General features: G+C 40.6%; 2 protein-coding genes across 2 annotated transcripts in view; one reads left to right on the top strand and one right to left on the bottom strand.

Moving 5' to 3' along the window:
* Nucleotides 1-9,217, top strand: part of LOC132255677 (limbic system-associated membrane protein) — a 51,906-nt gene extending 42,689 nt beyond the window's left edge. The window contains exons 6-8 of the mRNA XM_059751794.1: nucleotides 3,499-3,899; nucleotides 4,301-4,471; nucleotides 6,411-9,217. Of these exons, the coding sequence (XP_059607777.1) occupies nucleotides 3,499-3,899; nucleotides 4,301-4,471; nucleotides 6,411-6,578 (740 nt within the window). The 3' untranslated portion in view covers nucleotides 6,579-9,217. The remainder of the gene's footprint in view (nucleotides 1-3,498; nucleotides 3,900-4,300; nucleotides 4,472-6,410) is intronic.
* Nucleotides 9,218-12,274: 3,057 nt separating this feature from the next.
* On the bottom strand, nucleotides 12,275-18,785 carry LOC132256051 (uncharacterized). Its single transcript, XM_059752231.1, has 6 exons — nucleotides 18,465-18,785; nucleotides 17,234-17,827; nucleotides 15,540-15,758; nucleotides 15,003-15,198; nucleotides 13,008-13,405; nucleotides 12,275-12,940 (listed from the first exon to the last, which is right to left on the bottom strand). The coding sequence occupies exons 1-6, from the start codon at nucleotides 18,783-18,785 to the stop codon at nucleotides 12,845-12,847; spliced, it is 1,824 nt and encodes a 607-aa protein (XP_059608214.1). The 3' UTR covers nucleotides 12,275-12,844.
* Nucleotides 18,786-19,319: the final 534 nt, after the last annotated feature.

Below are 19,319 nucleotides of genomic sequence, written 5' to 3'. Positions count from 1 at the left end.
ACAGTCACTGCTTATCGATGTTAATTTTCACATGAAACCCTTTTTTTCCTATTTCCCTGTAAATTTCCTGTTTTGCAGCGAAAAGTGCAAATTTTACTGCATTTTCATTTGCAATTGCTCACAATTTGTGAACTCTTTACAATATAGATTTCACCAGAAAACATAATTATTTGTGATATGATACACAAAAGCTTTTTGCGGTTTTGACTTTTAATGGTAACCTAAAAAAGTTAAAAATTAATTTCATCAACAATATTTTAAGCCATTTTGCCCACTAAACTTTTCCAATATCAAGCCAACGTGTCAGTGTAAAAATTATGCAACATAAATTTGCTTCTCATGTTGCATGAAATAAGCAAAATATGGTTTTGGATGCAGGCAAATGAATTAATTTGCATGCTGTAGGGAAAAGTGGAATCAGTGAATGAACCCAGCAGCTGAATTTCATTAAAAGTTGATGTCCTCCTCCTTCTCTTGGCTGAGAAAGCGGGGCGATTTCAAATTACAATTAAATTCATAAAACCCACCCTCTTTGGCACCCTTTTCTTGTCACTCCCATTCGGCACGTTTTAACGTCCGTCGCGATGGATTAAAAGTGTGCCCGGAGTTGGATTTATTGATGCAATTGATGGGCGAAATTTATTGCTCTGTTGTGATTTTTTTTAGCTGCGCTATAAAGGAGAAAAACTTCCGGGAAGAAGGATGTTTTCCTCCTGTGCGAGGAAAGCGTCTCGCGAGGATATTTATGAGGAAAACTATTAAATTTTTTCGCCAAGAGGAGAAGTTTTATTTTTTTTTAACACAGAATCGTGTGTTTGTGATGCTTTTGCAGATCTTTTTCTGAGTTTTCTAGCACAGCGAAAAGCGACTGGAAATAGATTATATTTTCATCTATTTCTACCTGGAAACACTTAAACACACTCACGGTTGAGATGAAACTCGTCATACTTATTATTTCCATGGATTTTCCTGAGAAAATTTCATTTTTTTCTGCCTCTGACAGTCAAAAGCTAACGAGCAACCCACACTCTGTGGAATTGTGAGAGAGTTTATGTTATTCAAGGAGATGATTTCTCGAAGCACGTTTTAAAGATGCTTAAGAATCATGCGCAAAATAAAAAGGTGAAATAAATTTTTGGAAAGATAATAATTCCATGCCCATGAGAATCGATCTTGGCAATCAGCAATTCGTGGATTAGCATGAGGAATCGCTAAATTTATTTACCTATTCAAATTCCTCCCCCGAGAAGCTATTCAATGTGAGTGGAAAATCCACCCAAGAGACGCTGTGCAGCATCACGAATAAACACCACCTTCAAGGTGGATTTCTCCATCATTTTTTCCCGTATTTATCGCTTTCCTGCCTCGTGGCAATATTTTAGTGGCTAAATAAATGCAACTGTTAAATTTATGTGAAACATGTTGGGCCAATCAATCGGATATTCATGATTTTCTTTTTCAAAATATTTTCATGATTATTTACATTTTCACCCAGAATTTACTGTACGCGTGATTTTCGGAAGAATCATCGAGAGAGAGCGCATAAATTTTATTGGCGAAATGGGAAATTTATGGGTCAATAAATTTAATTCGCCACAAGGAGAGAAAATTCGCCGCAAGCGATGTACACGATGGGACGAAGAGTCATTTTTCCTTGTTTCTCAATTTCACGAACAGTAATTAGGGCCACAAATGCAAAATTTCCTTTCTGTGAAAATTGAATAATTCATAAAAATTGGAAATGTTGTGAAATGAATATTTTAGAAACAAATTAAACGTTTTAATTTTGAACATTTCTATTCATTCCAAGACTAACGATTTTAATGTCCGTTTGATTATTGTCTAGGATAAAGTCGCGAGGGTTTTAATTAACTGTGATATTTTCTAATAAAATATATATTTTCCTCTTTCACTTTGCAGTTAATTTTCCAACATAAAGTGAAAGGTTGAAAGGTTTAATGAAAAATATTTACAAATACTTTTTAATGAATGTGATTAGGCAATAATTGACACATTTCACGTTGAATAAGTTTCAGAGATGAAAATAAAATCCTCCACAAATTTATGGATTTATGCAGTTTTCTAAAAATACTGAAAGCATTTTCCGTGTTGTGGAAACTCCGGAACAGGAACAGTTCAGGAAATTGAACATCTTGAAAATGAGGTTGTATTGACATTTCTTTTTCCGGAAGAGCAAAACAGTAAAGCTCAGCGGGTGAATGAAAGCTATTTCAATTGAAATACAAAACTCAAGAGACTTGAGATTAAAATAAGAGTTTAAAGGCAATTGACCGAAACTGCCCCACTCTCCTCTATTCCCTTTGCTGTGTGATTTTCTCCACAAAGTCCATGTGAAAAGCTGAACTCGAATCGGGTCAAAACATCATGACACGCCAAATTGCAAAGTTGAAGGCATTGAGTGAAAGCCAGCGAGCACAGAACTGCGGCCCCAGAGATTGCGGGTGGGGCGCGCCACCCCAAGGCGAAGAATGTGCGATGATTTGTACATGTGCGGCCGCCACGTGAGCATGTCGTGGGATGTTAAACGAAACTGTCGGGTAATTGATACAGATGAGCTTCTCCCACGTGAAATACATACTAATAATGGGTGCAAATGTTCGCGAGACGCGAGTGATTTGTGTTGTGATGGTGCCATAATATAGAAGGTGACTGTAAAATATTCTCCTCCGCGTGAAAGGGGATGGGCTGGCAATATGGTCTCGGCGTTGCTAAAAGAGGATGAATATGATGGGGAAAATTAAATGGCATTTTCACACGTTGCCAGCGACTGGACATGAATTATTCAGTGTGGAGTTTTGCACAGGACTTGATTGAAATAGTGCCTTTTGAGGGGGTTGGCGAGAGAGAGAGAGAGAAAAAAAATCACCCAACGTAGGCGGAAATTCTCGTTGACTTTCAGGTTCTGGAGCGGAATCCGAAATCCTTTTGCCAGTTGCACAACTTTTGCCACATAGTTTGGGGTTGTGCGCACTTCGTCAGAGTCACTGGGGTGAAACTTTAATTTTCCACGGCATGGCAAAAGTGCAGCAGGAAGCGCTTTTATGCCAAGATGATGACTCTGTTGCCGAGCCAATTTCCTATAACTTTGTGCACTGTATATCACCCGAAATTGTTGATCCTCCGCCGCCCTGTGTTCTCTCATGCGATGCAAGGTGAATTTTGAAGGGGTATTCAAATGGGATTTCAACATGTTTGACAGAGAAATTTCCTGAAATTTTGATTACATGTTGAAGTTAGATGACAGAAATTCTTCAGAATCATCTTGTGGTGAGATGAAAAAATCATGACTATTCTGGAAAAATCCCACATTCGTAAGATGAGACGAGGAAGAGTGAAGGAGGCAGAGTTAATTTCAATAAATTGAATAATGAATTAAGTCTTGGCAAAGTGTGCAGCAAGAGAACTTCCCCAAGTGGCTGTACATCCGCTGTCGAAAGTTCCTGCACGACTTTCACATCTGATTTCCTCTCTCTGCAGCTCCGCCGGAGATCACAGTGGAGAAGAGCTGGGTGCACGCCAGCGAAGGCCACGATGTGGAGTTGTGCTGCACTGTGCATGGCGACAGCAGCTCTGAGATGCTCTGGTTCCAGAACTCCTTCCTGCTGGACCCCACCGACCGGCGCACCATGCACTCTGTGGGCGAGCAGTACATCCTCTCGATCAGGAACTTCCAGACGTCGGACTTTGGGAATTACAGCTGCGTGGCGGACAACTCTCTGGGGCGCACGAAGAAGTACATCGAGGTTTCGGGGCGCCCTGGACCGGCCACTTTCCTCTCTCCGGCCTACAGTGGCTTCTTGGACGTCTACAATCTCACCTGGAACGTGGAATCGATTCCGCCACTCGAGGAGGTCAGGCTACTCTATAGAAAACTTTTGGTAAGTGAATAAGATCTCCTATAAATAGGAATAACCTAGTTTCTCTGAATTATGCTATTCTCAGTATTAATTATGTGTCCTCAACTGTCCATTAAAAAAATTTACCGTCCACATTTAAATCACTCTGCCATTATTCAATTAAGTCTGCAATCATTTTTGAGCGTTTTTATGACATTAAATTTCCTCTCAGCTCATTTTGTGGTAGATTTTGGGGCATTCGCTTGGGTATTTGTATGACATTTACACCCGGGCGAAGGATTTTCCGCCTTCCCAAATTTACGGCCCGGCACTTGACACTCTGGTCGTCTGCAACCGCTGGCAGAGACCCTCCTTGGCCAGGTGTCAGCAATAATTCTGGCAGCTTCTCACGCATAACCACCTCCCCTCCTGATCCATTGCAGATGAACGATACTTACCAGCATCCTGGAAAGTGGCACGATGTCGTGCTGGTGCCCACGCCGACACGCTCAGCGCCCAACCACTTCATCATGTCGCACATCATCAAGGGCCTGGAGCGGAATTCCGTCTACGAGGCGATTATCCAGGCGAAGAATCGATATGGATGGAACGAGGTAATTGACACGGGCCCCGTTTTGCCACCCGACCCCATAAATAACACGATGGATTGCTGTCAAATTGACGACGGTGGGAAAATGTTGATGAGACGGAGGAGACACTCATAAATCTCCTCACATTTCACCCTCACGCACGATCCCTGGACACTTTCACCCGGAATCCTTACGTGCCTCGCCCCAGGTACACTCTCATTTATTTCCTGGGATTTTCCGGGCTCGACTCCCCCTCGCGACAGCGCCATTCAATCAATGATGCTCCTTGGCGAAATTCAGTGAATTGCTCAGGGTAAAATAATACGCACTTCAAATTGAGTAACAAAGCGCTCGATTGAGTGGCTGGCAATGGAGGAACTCATTGATCATGGGAAATGCGGACGTTCTTTGTTTTCATATAAGCTTCAGCGGTTCTTCTTGGTATTTTGCAAATTATTATTCCCGCAAATAAACTCAGGGGTGCGTTAATTGTTCTACATATTGATGATGATCCACATTTCAATAAGGGCGAAGCAGCAAGAGAACAGACACGCAAATTATGTGCACGAAAATTAATTGTGCGCACATGTAGTATTAGTAAATATTGCACAAATAAGAGACTTGTTAAGTAAGAGGAAGCAAAATCGTTCGTTTCCGAGAATTCACATCAACTTCAAAGTAACAGTTTGTTTGATTTAACAAATCTGATTTTTTAGAGAAAATATGGAAAATACATATTTGCGCTTTCCACGTGATCCTATTTTAATGAGTGTCACTGTATTTTCCGAAAAATTACCAAATAATTCATCAGCTTGTGATTGTAATTAATTTTCCAATGTCAAACATCAAAGACACGAGAATTATATGCGTAAAATATAATTTTGGCACATGGCAAATCAATTAAAGCCTAACAATTTACTTTGTTGTGAAAATGTGATTGAAAAATTCTGAGAAAATCTCTTGTGTGGAGTGAATTTTCGTGGAAATTTTTTTCAAAAATATTTTTGTGATTATCTCAAAATGCGGATTATGTGTCTCAAGAAAAGCCACGCAGAGTAGCACATGCCTGAGCTTCGGAGGAGAGCTTTTGAGGATGAATTTCTATGTGGGTGTCTGTTTGGAAAGTCATTTTAATATTTCTCCAATAATTCATTCTTGGGGATTTTCACGTGTATTCCCAGAAGATTTTCTCAATACACGCTTCTTTGGCATGTTGCTGGCTTTGGATGATGGGAAAAATCATGAGAATTCGTGACACAGGTGCATTGAATGCTGAAAAATCAATTCAGAAGTTGATTGCAATTGACAACAAAACAATTTTCTAGAGGAACCAAGAGATCCATAAGAGCGTCTGTGAAGAATCGAGAATGGAAAAATTCATCTTGACTTGACTGCATTTCTCATTTTTCTCTTCAAATTAGTTGTTAGGAAGTGGAATACTTTGAGGATGAGCTCTGGCAGTGCAGAAACGCCAAAGTGAAAAGGTAAGACGAAGTGGGAGGCAAACTGTGAAGATGAAGAGACTCAACATAATTAACTTTCCTTGGTGGAGAGCGTCTTTCAACCTCTACAAACAATTTCTTGCTTCCATAATCTGAGTATAATATCGCATTTTTCTCATTTTCCGCTGCACTTCATGATTGCAGAGAGTATAAGGGATTTTCCTTCTGTTTGATGGAATTATTTTTTCAGGGTAATTTAAATTGCTGGGGCGAGCTTTTAGGTAAATATTAGCATAATATTTGTTCGAGTTGTTGGGATATTTTTGTGAGCTGTGATTTTGTAGGTAAATATGAATTAAAGTGACACTATTTGAAGTGAGTTATTTGGGGTCAGTTTGACAGCAATCCATCGGGACATTTTATATGATTAACTAAAGCCCTCAATCTAATGGGTGACTCTCACACTCGCGCCCCCGCGACTAATGATTGCGCGGTAATGACTGCGACCAAATATTTGCTAGATAAGTGATATCCATCAGTTCTACACGCGGAATTCCGAGACGCCGGCGGAGGACGTGGACTTCATGATGAGCTCCACTTCGGGGGCCGCGAGAATCGATTGGGGAGGCGCCGCCGCCGCCCTGCTGATGGCCCTGCAATCGCTCCGCCGCTGGATAATTGCGTCGTAAGTCTGTGGTTGTGTGGTATCTAAAATACGATATCGTGAGTTTATCTCACACTTAATGGTGCGTCTAATGCCAACATCATCCCCATTGCTGTTACCCTTTCAATGTTGCCCCAAAACATTGCCGTACAGTTATCAGTGTGTAAACTAACTTGAATGGACTTAATGGACACTCGTCTTGCTGACAACGGCGCCCCGCCAAAGGGACTCCTCCACTAGGGGGCCAGTGCATGCCAGCAAAGGTGTATTTGTGTACCCCATCAGACGTCCCCACGCTCCTCCTCCCTCACATCCTTCCGACTCCAAACGGACAGACATACTGCAAGTGCCTTAGAAAATTATGACATTTCGGACACGATAGAGACGGTTTAGGTGACGAAGAAATGAATAGGAAAAAAAGCGGAAAAATACGCTATGGCGAATCTTTGAGAGACAATGACGGAAAATTGGATAAAATTATAGATTAGATAAGTGAAAAAAAAAAGAAATTACTTTATAAGTTGTCTTGATCTTTAAGGTGATGATTATTTTAGGTTGAAGAAAAAGAAAAGTATTACATTATAGGCAATTTGCCAGACGCTCGATATTTTATCATAAAAGAGAGATCGCGAAAGCACTCCAGCGTCCCTGCCATCATCCATTTGCAATGTGAAGAATGTCTAGAGCTTGTGGAATGCATAAAAGCGAGAGGACGTTGTCTCCTTGGGGAGCAACCAGCCGTAAAATATTATTGGTCAATGCCTCGGCAGGAGTGAGAGCGTGTTTAAGTTACATAAGAGATAATGAGAAAACGATTTTCGGTTGGGAACTGCCATGAAGTGAGAGGTGAGGACATTACTTCATTCATTTAATTATCATTTTAATGCTTTCCACCCCGTCTTAGCACCAATTCTAATGTCAGGGACTGAACTATTCACCATAAACTACACCCAAAGCCCAGCGAGGAAAGGAGCGCTCAACTTATTGAGTGAAAACCCATGCGAGACGTGTTGGAATAATTCTATTCTCTGCATGAAAATGTGATCCACAAAGACTGTTTTTGAACCTCAAGAAGTGGATTTATAAAATTTTCCCTTTCTATCTTTAGCAAATTATCATTAAAATTGAAACGAGGAAGGAGAAATTGGAAGTTAAGCTTATCTACCCACTTTAAACACCATAAATTCCTCGAATTCATCCCAGAAATTTTCCTCTCTTCGACAAATGCAGCATGAATTTCAAGAATTCATGCCGAAGGACAAAAAATCCTTTGCATTCTTTGCACAGAGAAATAGGAATTTGACTAGGCGAGGCGCAAAAAAAGGCAAGACAGAGAAGAGCAGTGAATAAACATTTCCGTGCAAGATGTGCGAGTGCTGAGAGGAAAATGATGAGCTCTGTTTTCAATTTCCACCCCAGAGAAAAGAAAAGCATCTGCATTTGGGAGAGTGTAATTGAGTGAAAAGTGCAGAGGAGATTTTTCTTATGAACATAGCATATATAAGGCAGATTTAGAGTGAAATGAGTGGAGAAAAGAATCTCATCTTGGTTGAAAAGTGAGAATTATATTGCACAAAAATTGCCATTGCTGGCGTTATTTGATGCTTTAAGGAGCATTATTACTTCATGTTAACTGACCTTAAGTGGGACTTTTATGATTTTGCAAAGAGGGAATAATATTTCCCACAGCGACGAGGAATTTTAATTATGTATTCACCCCGTAAATATCTCATTTATTGCTTAGCAGGAATTGTATTTTCCACCGTTCTACATCATCATCCCTCTTAATTTTCCCCTTGAACGAATATAAACTTTCGCCGGAGTAAAAAAAGCACATAGCTATGCTATGAATTGAAAAGTTTCTTCCAATGTTACAGTTCTTCAATGTATAAATTAACGGCAACTATTGAGTGTGTTTCTCCAGGACTTTAATGAACTCCAAATGGAGTCCCAAAAAGTGGCACAAATTAATTGCTGATTTTTTATTTGTTCATCAGTTGCTTCGCGTTCAATTCAACTCTCGTGTTTGCATTTGAAGGAGTGTGAGAAATCCCTTTTAAAGCTTCAGTGAGCTTTCATGGCTTTTTTGTTCTGTCTATAAAGTCCAAAAGTGTACGCGAAGTTAATGTTATATTCTTACAGTAAATGCTATTCATGAAAATGAAGCAATATGATTTCGTTTATTGAATTGACAAAATTGGTGTGATACTTAAATAAAACATTATTGGCTCTTACTTTCCAAACTCTGATCTCAAACCAAATAGAATTTGTAATTACAGCTTTGATGTGCGATTTGAGTGGAAAATATTAATTAATATCGCTCAATTCTATGAAGACTTTTCCAGCGTCATATTTCACAATTTCACACAATGGCGTGGGAATTTCCAATAAACCCTCACTTGGCGGATGATGGCACAGGAGGTGGAGGACATCGCAGAGGTGTTCGCTTTCTGACACGAAGAGTCGCGCGCCGTCGAGATATTTTCGAGGATGGGTGATAAACTATCGAGTGAAGAACTGAAAATTAAATTCTTAGGAGAGACTTACGATATCACAACTTACCCCCTAAAATACCTTATAAAATAGACGAGTGTAAGAGTATAAACTTATCTCTAGAAAAGACGATGTATTGCATGTCTCATAATAAAACTGGGTGTAAAGTGTTAGAGCAAAAACTCTGAACGGCTTTTCATTTTCCCGCTTGGCAGCAATTGGCGCAGAAATGTGAGAAATTGCCCCAAAGGTGGAGGTGTATTAATGGACATACTTAAATAATCCACTGATAAATAATCTCGATGGAGTGAATAATTCCACGTCGTTGTATCGATAAATGACTCATTTTCTCTCCCATTCATTCCCACCTGTTCGTCGGAGAATTAAGGAGACTTTCTCACTTGGAAATCCATGATGACCACAAGCTATTAGCACGAGAACAAAATTGTGCATTTGCCATTCTCAAGTCAGGTGTTGTTTTCCCAAGAACGCTTATAAATTCAATAATTTATCAAGTCTCAAAGTTTGCACGTGTAATCCTTAATCTTTATTTATTAACACAGTGCAAAACATGTGCCTAATCATTCAGGAGAACTTTATTCAGTCACAAAGCTTTCACATAAATCTTTAGATTGTTGTTTTGTATTCATCAAAATTTTGGAGATTATTTCAACCGCAAAAAGTTAAGTATTAATGGTAAGTATATTATTATTAATTAGTCTAGTTTGTAGTTTTAAATAATAAATTCCGTACAAGAATTTGTACATAGTTTTCAATCAAGTTTACGATCATTCCAAGCTGTTGTTACAACGTCAACACATCGTTAAGCTGTATGCAGAGCTTTTCTTTATCGTGTTCTTTATCTTTTCAATTCCGCCTCTCTTCGAGAATTGTTTTCCAACATTTCTCAATTTTCTGAGCCACTCCGCAAAAGTCTTTAAGCTTCCCCTTGAAATAAATAGGAAAGAAGGAGAAATTGATCCAGTTCATGGTTTATTTAGAATTTCTGCCATATAAGAATTTTAATAAATTAACCGCCCAGAAGAATTAAGCCGCTAAACTTTGCTATGCGAAATCCAAGTGTAATTTAATTCCAGAAGCATTAATCAAATATTTATTCATGAATTTACTCACACTTCTCGTCTCGGACTCTGGGGCTTCCGTTGATGGATCATTGAGATGCTCCTTGTCCTAAGCTCATGAGGATTTCCTTTGGCTTTGGCGTGGTCTCGGTTGGGTAAATCTGCGGTTGAGCCGTGCACAAACAGCTCAACCCGTCTATTAAAATTCAATTTGTCCGTTCTTCAGCCAAATTACTCAGAAACACTCCATAGATTGTAAATTGGGGGAAAAATCGATGGCTGGCAATTGTGATGTGGGAAAAGGAGATATTTTTAAATTAATTGACGTTAATTTGCTGCTCCATGTGGTTGAAATTTTTTTAATTGCCCTCCGCGGGTGATAAATGGATAAAAGTGGTTGGCCTCATTTGAATGGGGTGTGAAATATGCTTATGATTTCCATTAAAGTGAACTCTTGCTTAGACTCTCGAGAGAATTAATGCTTCTCCTATGACGACAATATTCTGCAACACAGCCAGTACAGCATAATAATTGGATAAACGGATTCAGAAATGAGCCGCTCACTGTCAAATGTGATCGATTTGGAAGCCTCACAGGAAGTCAGCTGCTTGTTACACTGCCATTCATTAATATGATGGGAAATTGCATTGTTAGGCAAGTTGATAGACTCCACAGAGACACCCTTCAAGCTTTAATTGATTGTTTAATTTTAATGAGACCGGTCACCTGGAAAGTCTATCCTTTCCACATGACAAGCCGTAAATTATTTATAATTCACATTTAATTTGTCATCGTTGGCGTTTCCGCTGTTCTCTGTGCGGTCTCTGGGAGACTCGCTCACCACCCACACCCTGTATTTTCCACATTCAGCTCGTTAATGCTCCGACACTCACGATTCCGTGCGCCTCGTGGGCGAGAGAGAAGGGGGTAAATTACACTCACCCGACGTAATTGATAATAGTTTTCATATGTATATCGTCGTCACTCTCCCAACAGCCCTTCCCCACCGCACATTCTCACTCTCTGGGAGTTTTTCCGGCTGGTGGGAAGGTATCACTATCGCAGAGGGGGAAGTTATTTGAGAGCTTTTTGTCGTGCTTAACCCTTTGAATTTAATCCAACTCACACAAAGGCGAAAGGCTTCACCACACATTCAATGAGCAGAGATTCTGGTTGAGATTCTACTCGAAAGTATTATGACAATTCAAGAAGACTGACTAATTTCTACTCAATTCGTCTATTTGACACAAGAGGCATTAGAAATGAATGAGAAAGTGCAAAAACATCCTTTTATACTGGAAAATTTCAGAGGTTTCACCATGATTTGATCACAATATCCGTAAATTTTCCGCCCGACGATTATCCCAAAGCATTCTTTCTGGGTTGGAGTGCGAGAAGGGAAATCAATTTATGGGGTTTTTTCCTGACAGACAGCGACAAGTGGAAAGGGACAGAAATGTTGGGAAATATGAGTGGCATTTTTGAGGGATATTTCCCAAAATTATTTGTGATTACTCTCTGTGTAACATCTCTGCGGGCTTTTATACATTCAATCAATTCACTTGTTGTAAATTGTCGAAAAAATCTCTAAAGTGATCGGATTTTTGGTACAAGAAAAGCTTTAAAAATGAAATGGCATTAAAGAGGTATCAAGAGAGAATTGTGTGCTGCCCAACCTGGAGAAGTAAAGAGAAAGTCAGTGGCGCAAAGACATAAAACCCAATGACTATTTGCCACTCTGGCCGCATAACGCAATACTTTGACGATGGAAGCAGCGTCTTGGCGCCCACCGCCCACTTCCTGCCAGTCCGCCAGAGTCGACAGTGAGAGGAACTGAAATCGCGTGCGAGGGCGAGTTTCCACGAGAATTTATGCGGCCGGGCAGATGGAGGCGAGTTAATGTGTTAAATTAGCTTAGTTAATGTTAAAAACCAGTGTTTATTGTAAAGCAACAACGGACTCAACAGCCCTTAATAATCAATTTTCAACAAAATTGTTTGCACGAACGTATCGCCAACAGCACGCGAGCCCAGTTGTGGCGGAACTCTCTCTCTCTCTGGAGTGTAACCCCTTTTCGCTTGCTGTGTCAAAGCTCGTGACATTCGCCATTTATTTGTGCACTGTCCCGCACTTTCTGCGTTGCCGCCACCCACAACTTCCGCTTCGCGGGGTGGGAAAAATTCAATTTTCCACTCGCCGTGGCTTTCTTCAGATTACAAGCCCAAGAATTACGATTGGGCACAAGTCGCAAAAGAGAGTAAAGCAATAATTTTGGTGGTATTTAATATTTGCTTAATTAAAGACTGTAAATAAAGTATTGCACGATTTTAATCTGTATTCACAAGTGGAGATTCATTAGTTTTTGGCTAAATTCAGCGAAAAATGTAGCATTTTCATTCTACTTCATTGTAATTGTTCTATTGTAAAGAATAACATGGTTTGCACACACATAATAACTGAGTGTTTAAATATGATGCTTTTTCATTTCTGCAAACTTCCTGTTTGCTATGGTAATTTACAATGATCTTCTATGTATACTCACTACAGGTAATTATCCGCAAAATTTAGTATTATTTCATGTAGTTGATTTAAGCACACCTTCCGGATTCGACCGTGTTTGCTTGGTGAAAATGCGCTTGTAAACATAGCAAGAAGTTTCACCGCATTCTCACTATCTCGCATTGTGTTGCTTTCCCATGCAAATGCCATCAAAATCTCAACTCCTGATGATGTAGAGAATTTCCTTGAGTCGCGGATGAACGTCGATTCCGTTCAGTCTGCGATCCAGCGACTCGAAATCCGTCACTTCAATCTGCAAATGCATGTGTTTTTGCACGCCAATTCTCTACACGTGACTCTGCATGTCCTGCAATTCTCACCTCATGCCGCGCATCGCGCTCACGGTGGATTGTGGTGATGAATCGCTCAGCGAAAGCCACAATTCCGCACCAGGCGCGAAAATTGATTCCATCGTGGGGTGTGAGAGCCAGTTTGTCGGCAACGGTGGCCAGTGTTGTGGGGCTGCCGTGGGGGTGCAGGGCGGTTTTCAGGGCCTCCTGCATGTGCGCGGCTGGGATGAGGCGCTGACTGAGATACTCACTCGCCATGTCCTCGCATGCTGCCCAATCATCCTGTCCCGCCTCCCAGTCCGCCTCGCGCTCGCCCAGCTCGTCAATTTTTATCTCTGGAATGTACCTGATGAAGATGCGATGGTAGAGCTGCTTCCGATAATTGGACACGCTGACGTACTTGCTCAGGTACTCGACGGGAGTCAGTTCTGTATTGGCATGCGGAAAGATGAAAAATTTCAGCATTTCACATGTCCATTGCTTCAGATTCGGACTCAAAAGTATTAACGAAGATTGATTGGTAAATATCGGTAAGTGTTATGAACATGAAGTTTTAAGTTTTCTCTGCAATCAAAAAGCTTTTACGCATAAAAAATATTAGAAATATTTTAAAAATACACCGTAACTTTAAAATTCTGGATAAATTTATTCAACGGATAATTTAATTAATTAATTATAATTTACGGATTATTTCATCTGGCTGAATTCTTGGAAATTAAAAGAGACATTAAAAAAATTCATCTCAAATTTAAACTCTTCACTCCACATCAAAGCCATACAGTGTGGAAAAGTGAATAACCAGGATAAAATAGCGAGTGATAATGATGAAATTCTCCAACTTTCTACTAATTACACCTGCAAATCATTTGAAAGCTGTTGAAAAGTTTACACACTACAACCCTACACTTCAACTTCCAGTACTGCGCAATTGGTTTCAGTTGGAATAAAGTTAGAAATTCGCTCACTTATCTCATAAATCAGGAGTGGAATTATTTTTCGAAGCACTTTTTTTATTGAAATCATAACGTGAAATGAATATTGAATAAACCAAACTGTCACCATTGCATAACATGCTTAACTACATCTTTTAAAACATTAGTCTGTTGATTAGAGACTAAATTTTTGTTAATAAATGCTCTGAATTCTGAATACAGAATTCATGAGTCATAAAATTGATTTAGAAATGATGACGTGAAATATTTCATATGACATTTTTTTACAATCGCTTCTATTTTGTCCATGCAAGATAACCGATTCTAAAATTCTCCAGTGGAAGGAATAATTTGCAGTTTGCTATTTCCAGCTGCATGATAACAGACATATGAGTGACATAGTCTGCAATTTAATTATCAATTCCATCTAATACCGATTCATCACTTAATCAAAAATTGATGTGAATTCAAAAAGCTTTTCCACCACTTTTTGTCTGCTGTCGCTCATGATAAACCAATGATGATTCTGTGTGAATATTTGTCAGTAACAATATGCATAATTGAACAGAGTTCGCGGAATACCAATGACGGTGAGGGTGTTTATAAACGTGCTACTAAAATATTTAGATTATTTGCACCAATTATACCACAAATAAAATGCTTCTGTTATCATTTAAATGCCCTCAATTTCATTAAATGAAATGTAAATAATCAAATTATGTGAATAGCTGATCAGAATGCTTCCAATAATACTCCGCCAATCGATTATTCGCCCCGAAATCACGATTTGCAGTGCATTTTTCAGGGAAAAACCTGTAATGTGTATCTCTACAAATGAGATTCCGCACAGTGATAAATTTTAAGCACACTCATACCGAAAATTTCTTCAACATAATGAACAATTAATTGTAATTCCAACAGTACTCGCGGCAAGTTCTCAAATTCCCCCAAAATTACACAGAAACTCAACTGAGGAGAGTTACTGGAGGTGATGGAAATTTGCGCATTTCATGCTCGGCTGTGTTCTCTTCCTGGAGGGCTGTCAAACTTTATCCAATATGCGGAATGCGTGGGAATTTTGGGAATGACTTACGGCTCAAATCCGTCGAATCAATCGGCAATTCGAAACGTGAGACGAGTCGTGTGTACTTTCGCGGCAACGTGAGCCACTTTTCGTGATTCACTGCCGGCAAATTTAGCGTCTCACGTACGTTTCGAACGACTTCTGGTTCACGCGGATCCACATCAAAGGGCAGACTGCGGATGGCTTCGCGCAGAGCGGCGTTCATCTGTCAGGAGATGTGAGAGAGCAATAGAAGGAAGTTAGAATCAATGATATATACTGTATTAGAAGCACAGCTTTTTCGGTAAAACTCATCATTTTTCTAACACCAAATTACCACAGGTGTATTTTAAGTATTAATAATTTTTCACTATTGCATTAAACTGATATTTTTAATGGTCAGCAACACAACTTAACAATTATTTTATTAAAAGATAAAAAATGTCATATCGGTCATTTTGGGCTATTTAAAATTTATATTAATATGCGGTAATGGAAAAGTCATTTAACTGAAAAATCATCATCCTTTAAAGCTAAAAGCCGTAAAAATAGTATTGTGATGCTCACGAGCGACCCAAAGCTGTTCTCGATGACGTCTACGCAGATCCCACGCCGCAGGAGGCTCAGCAGGTCGTCGTCCAGGAAGGAGGACTCCCTTGCACTCTCCCTTCGCCCAGCTAGCGGAGTATCTTGGGAGGACTTTTTGGCAGGCATCAGAACGGACTCGTTTGTGGCGAGTGAGGCACGCTGGCTCTGGCTAGGAGAATCCGGGACGAGAGTGGCGACCTGTAACAAACAAGGGTGAGTTAATATGGTCAAGAGTGGTGTACAGATCATTGGAAGTTTAAGAAAGTTGAAATGTTGCAATTTATGCAATATTTGGTTCACAGCTTTGATTTCCTTTTGATTATTTGACTCTGAGAAACAATTTTAATACAAGTCCGCATTTTGAAAAACTGTAATTTTAGCGGAAGAAAAACATAAATTATTGTATGAAAACGTGAGTTTTAAAGTTGTCAGTTAGATTTCAGTTAGTTTTCGATTAGATTTCAGTTAGATTTTGGTAAAATTTCAGTTATTAGTTGATTTTAGTCTTGTTATAAACAATTCATGAAATCTGAAGTCCTGTGAAGTGTTAAGGATTCTTCATACAAATTGTGTAAGTTTCCGGAACTTGTGTACAGATTTCAGCCATATTATCCTCCCCTTGGCAACAAAGACCATCCAGTGTGTGTAAGACAGGAAGTCGATACACAAAGTACTCAAAGGTGAATTATTTGATGCCCACATCAAGTTCATTATGTGCTAAGTTTCCGGCGCGAATGCGAAACAAAGAGCGCACAACGCGTGGCTGAGCCATCAATTGCATATCACTCACTGGAGATTAATTAATTTCATATTTTTCCTTTGAAAGCACGAGTGTGAGAAGTTCTGCGAAATTCCAGGAATCAAAGGAAGTTTTAATATAATTAGCATTTGCTCCACTGGAAGTTGAGTCAAGCTGTGACTGAGAAAATTCTTGTGATGCTGCGGAGGGATTCTTTTTGCATTATGACTTCCACAGAACTTCACAAGGAGCAGATAAAATTCCGTGAATTTTCCAAGCGAAGCGCATCTCCGGAAGGTGCACTGAAGGGTAGTGAAATATTTATAGCAACCGTAAGCATAGTTTGGATGGATATGATGAAGGAATTTCCGCACAACTCATAAAATATATCAAAGTCTTCTCAGACATATTTGATCTCTATTTGACTCTTGGGTGAATATCCTTAATTCCCATGTATTTACCACTATATCCTTGCGAGAATAATTCCAGCGCGGAATTTATTGAGCTCTTGCGAAAATCCTCGGAAATCCTTCTCTGTTTGTCAATGGATTTTGGCACAAGTGGCGTCGAGTGCAACTAAAGTTCGTCTTCAAGTTGAGCCTCTTTTTGTCATGACACTCATAAGGGAGGGGATTTCCAGTGCTGCCAGCAAAAACGGAGATTCCTTGCATTTCACCCTGGGATTCAGTTCAAATGTCTCCTTTAATCTCGCACCCAAGGGAAAGTTAGACGAGTTTTGGCAATCTCTTCACGGTGGAAAGCGCGTCACTTTTTGCCACGCTGATTCACTTCAAGCGATTGTGAAGCAAAGTATTTGTCATCAATGTGCACTTAGGGTAATCACAATAGTTTATGAAGTATAATGAAGTAGTGAAATCAATCACAATTCTTTATCAACGATAAGTTAGACTCGAAGAGAATCATTTGATCTCACCTGCGTCACGGGATCCTGATTGGGACGGAAAGTGGCAGTGTCAGTTTGATTTCTGTTCTTCTTGCGTCTCTTTCCTCTACGCCGCGGCTCATCCTCCATTTCGTCTCTGGAGAAAGCGCAATTCTGCGGTGGACTCTCGACTCGACACTCCTTCGGCTCTGGGCTTCCGGTTGATGTCACGACCATGGAGGGCACTGGAGGCTTTCCTGCCTTCGTCTCCGCCTCCTTCTGCAACTTCTCGGGCTGCGGCGTCCAGTCGGTGATGGAAGAGGCGCCAGGAGCCGGCGACATGTCTGACGGAGCGTTCCAGTAGATTGTCTCCTGACTGTGACTCCGCCTGAGATCCAGAATCAGTCTCTTCTTCTCGCTGGAGCAGATCGTCTTGGGCTCCGGAGTCACGCAACGCCGGGAGTTCTTCAAGCTGCTCACACTCACGCGGGTCTTGTTGCTGATCACAGTCGGCGTGGGCGTCATTGGGCGTGAGTCAGTGTCCGTGAAACGCCTGAATAGCTCCTCGGGCACATTGTCAGGCAAATCGTACTCGGACATCTTCACGCTGGTGCTTCTGCGACGTCCGGCCGACGCCACGGAAGCCTCCTCGGATATTCCACAGCCCGCCAAAGCGTCATTTCGCTAATGGAGAATCTCATAGGTATTATAAAAGCATTAATTATATTCATACTGGATGACTCTTGAAATAAAACTTTGATCAAAGAGCGAACAAGTGAGAAAACATAGCAGAAAATCGCTGAGTAAAGTATGATGAAAGCGGCAAAGTTATGAATGCAAAAAGCTCTTACAATTGAGCACTTTTGTAAATATCAAAAACATGATGTTTTATTTAAAGAACAAATTTAAAATATGTATGTAAATTAAATAAGGGTTTCTCGTGAGCTGCATTCTGTGATCACAACATCATATTTAGAGTGTTGTTTCATCCGTTAATGAATGTACATTGACATGGTCCACTTGTGTAGTTTGACCTTTTCGCAACTTCCCTCGCAGTTGCAATTGCAAAATTAAACAGCATGATTTCCTGAGGAGTTTCTGCGACATGAGTCCACTTGATAATTGAATCTTGTTCCTCGGAACGTAAAAAGTTCGTGGCAGCATTTTAACGAGTGCCAGATGAAAAACTGTGTCACTCGCTTTGGCGATTCTGTCATGAGTTTCGCTTACCGTGAGGATGGCAAATGGATGAAAAATGTAAATGATAATGAGAAGAACAAACCCAAGACTGTTTGGCGAGTTTAACAACATTTTTAACTTCTGGAGTGGCCGGGTGGTTGCACAGCACCGAGCAGCTCTTCGAGTAGGGGTTGTAGATTGCGGCGAAGGGGCGCAGAAGGAGGGGTGCTCTCTGTGTCACTGCACAAATATCCGTAATTGCTCTCGATGGTTGCTGCTGGGCAAAGGACAAGTTACATCGCATCGTCACGGGCAAAAAAACGGAGGAGAAGTCATCTTCCGGCAAAATTGCACCCACTTGTGTGATCCGGTGGCCCACTTTCGGTTGACTGGCAATTAATCCCGTGTGACTGGAAATACTCATCGTGTGAATTGCTGCCCAGCTGACGAGCAGGCGGGTGCGGAGGGTCGCCTTTTATTGTGGTCTCGTGCACATCCCCCAGCCACCCCACGACCCGCACTCAGCATCCACTATTTTACGATCTGCACACACAAACACACTTTTATCGTTCGGATGGAATTAAATTTTTGATTCACACAGCACAAATAGGACGGGACACGACGGCAGAACTGCGGACACTCTCGAGAGGGTGGCAAAGGAAAAAAGAGTGGCCACGAGATTCGCACACAATTGACACTGAGGCTGTTGAAAAAAGCGAAACCGAGGGATTTGCCAAGAGCGAAAATGATTTCATTTGATTTTATTGATCCAACACGTCGTTACTGGGAAGCAAACCCAGGCTAACGCTTCCCTCCCCTAAAGCTATACGATGTAGCGTCGCATTTTTCTACGCGTCAGTGTACAAAATGCAAATAGAGAACACGTGGGGTGTTTTTATTGACAGAGGGGTAGACAAACATTATATGAAATGCACGTTCGAGTTTTTTTTTGTGTCAT

This window comes from Phlebotomus argentipes, unplaced genomic scaffold, assembly GCF_947086385.1.
Source record: "Phlebotomus argentipes unplaced genomic scaffold, Phlebotomus argentipes genome assembly contig_5, whole genome shotgun sequence".
Classification (NCBI taxonomy): Eukaryota; Metazoa; Arthropoda; class Insecta; order Diptera; family Psychodidae; genus Phlebotomus; species Phlebotomus argentipes.
This window is presented reverse-complemented; position numbering and strand designations above follow the sequence as displayed.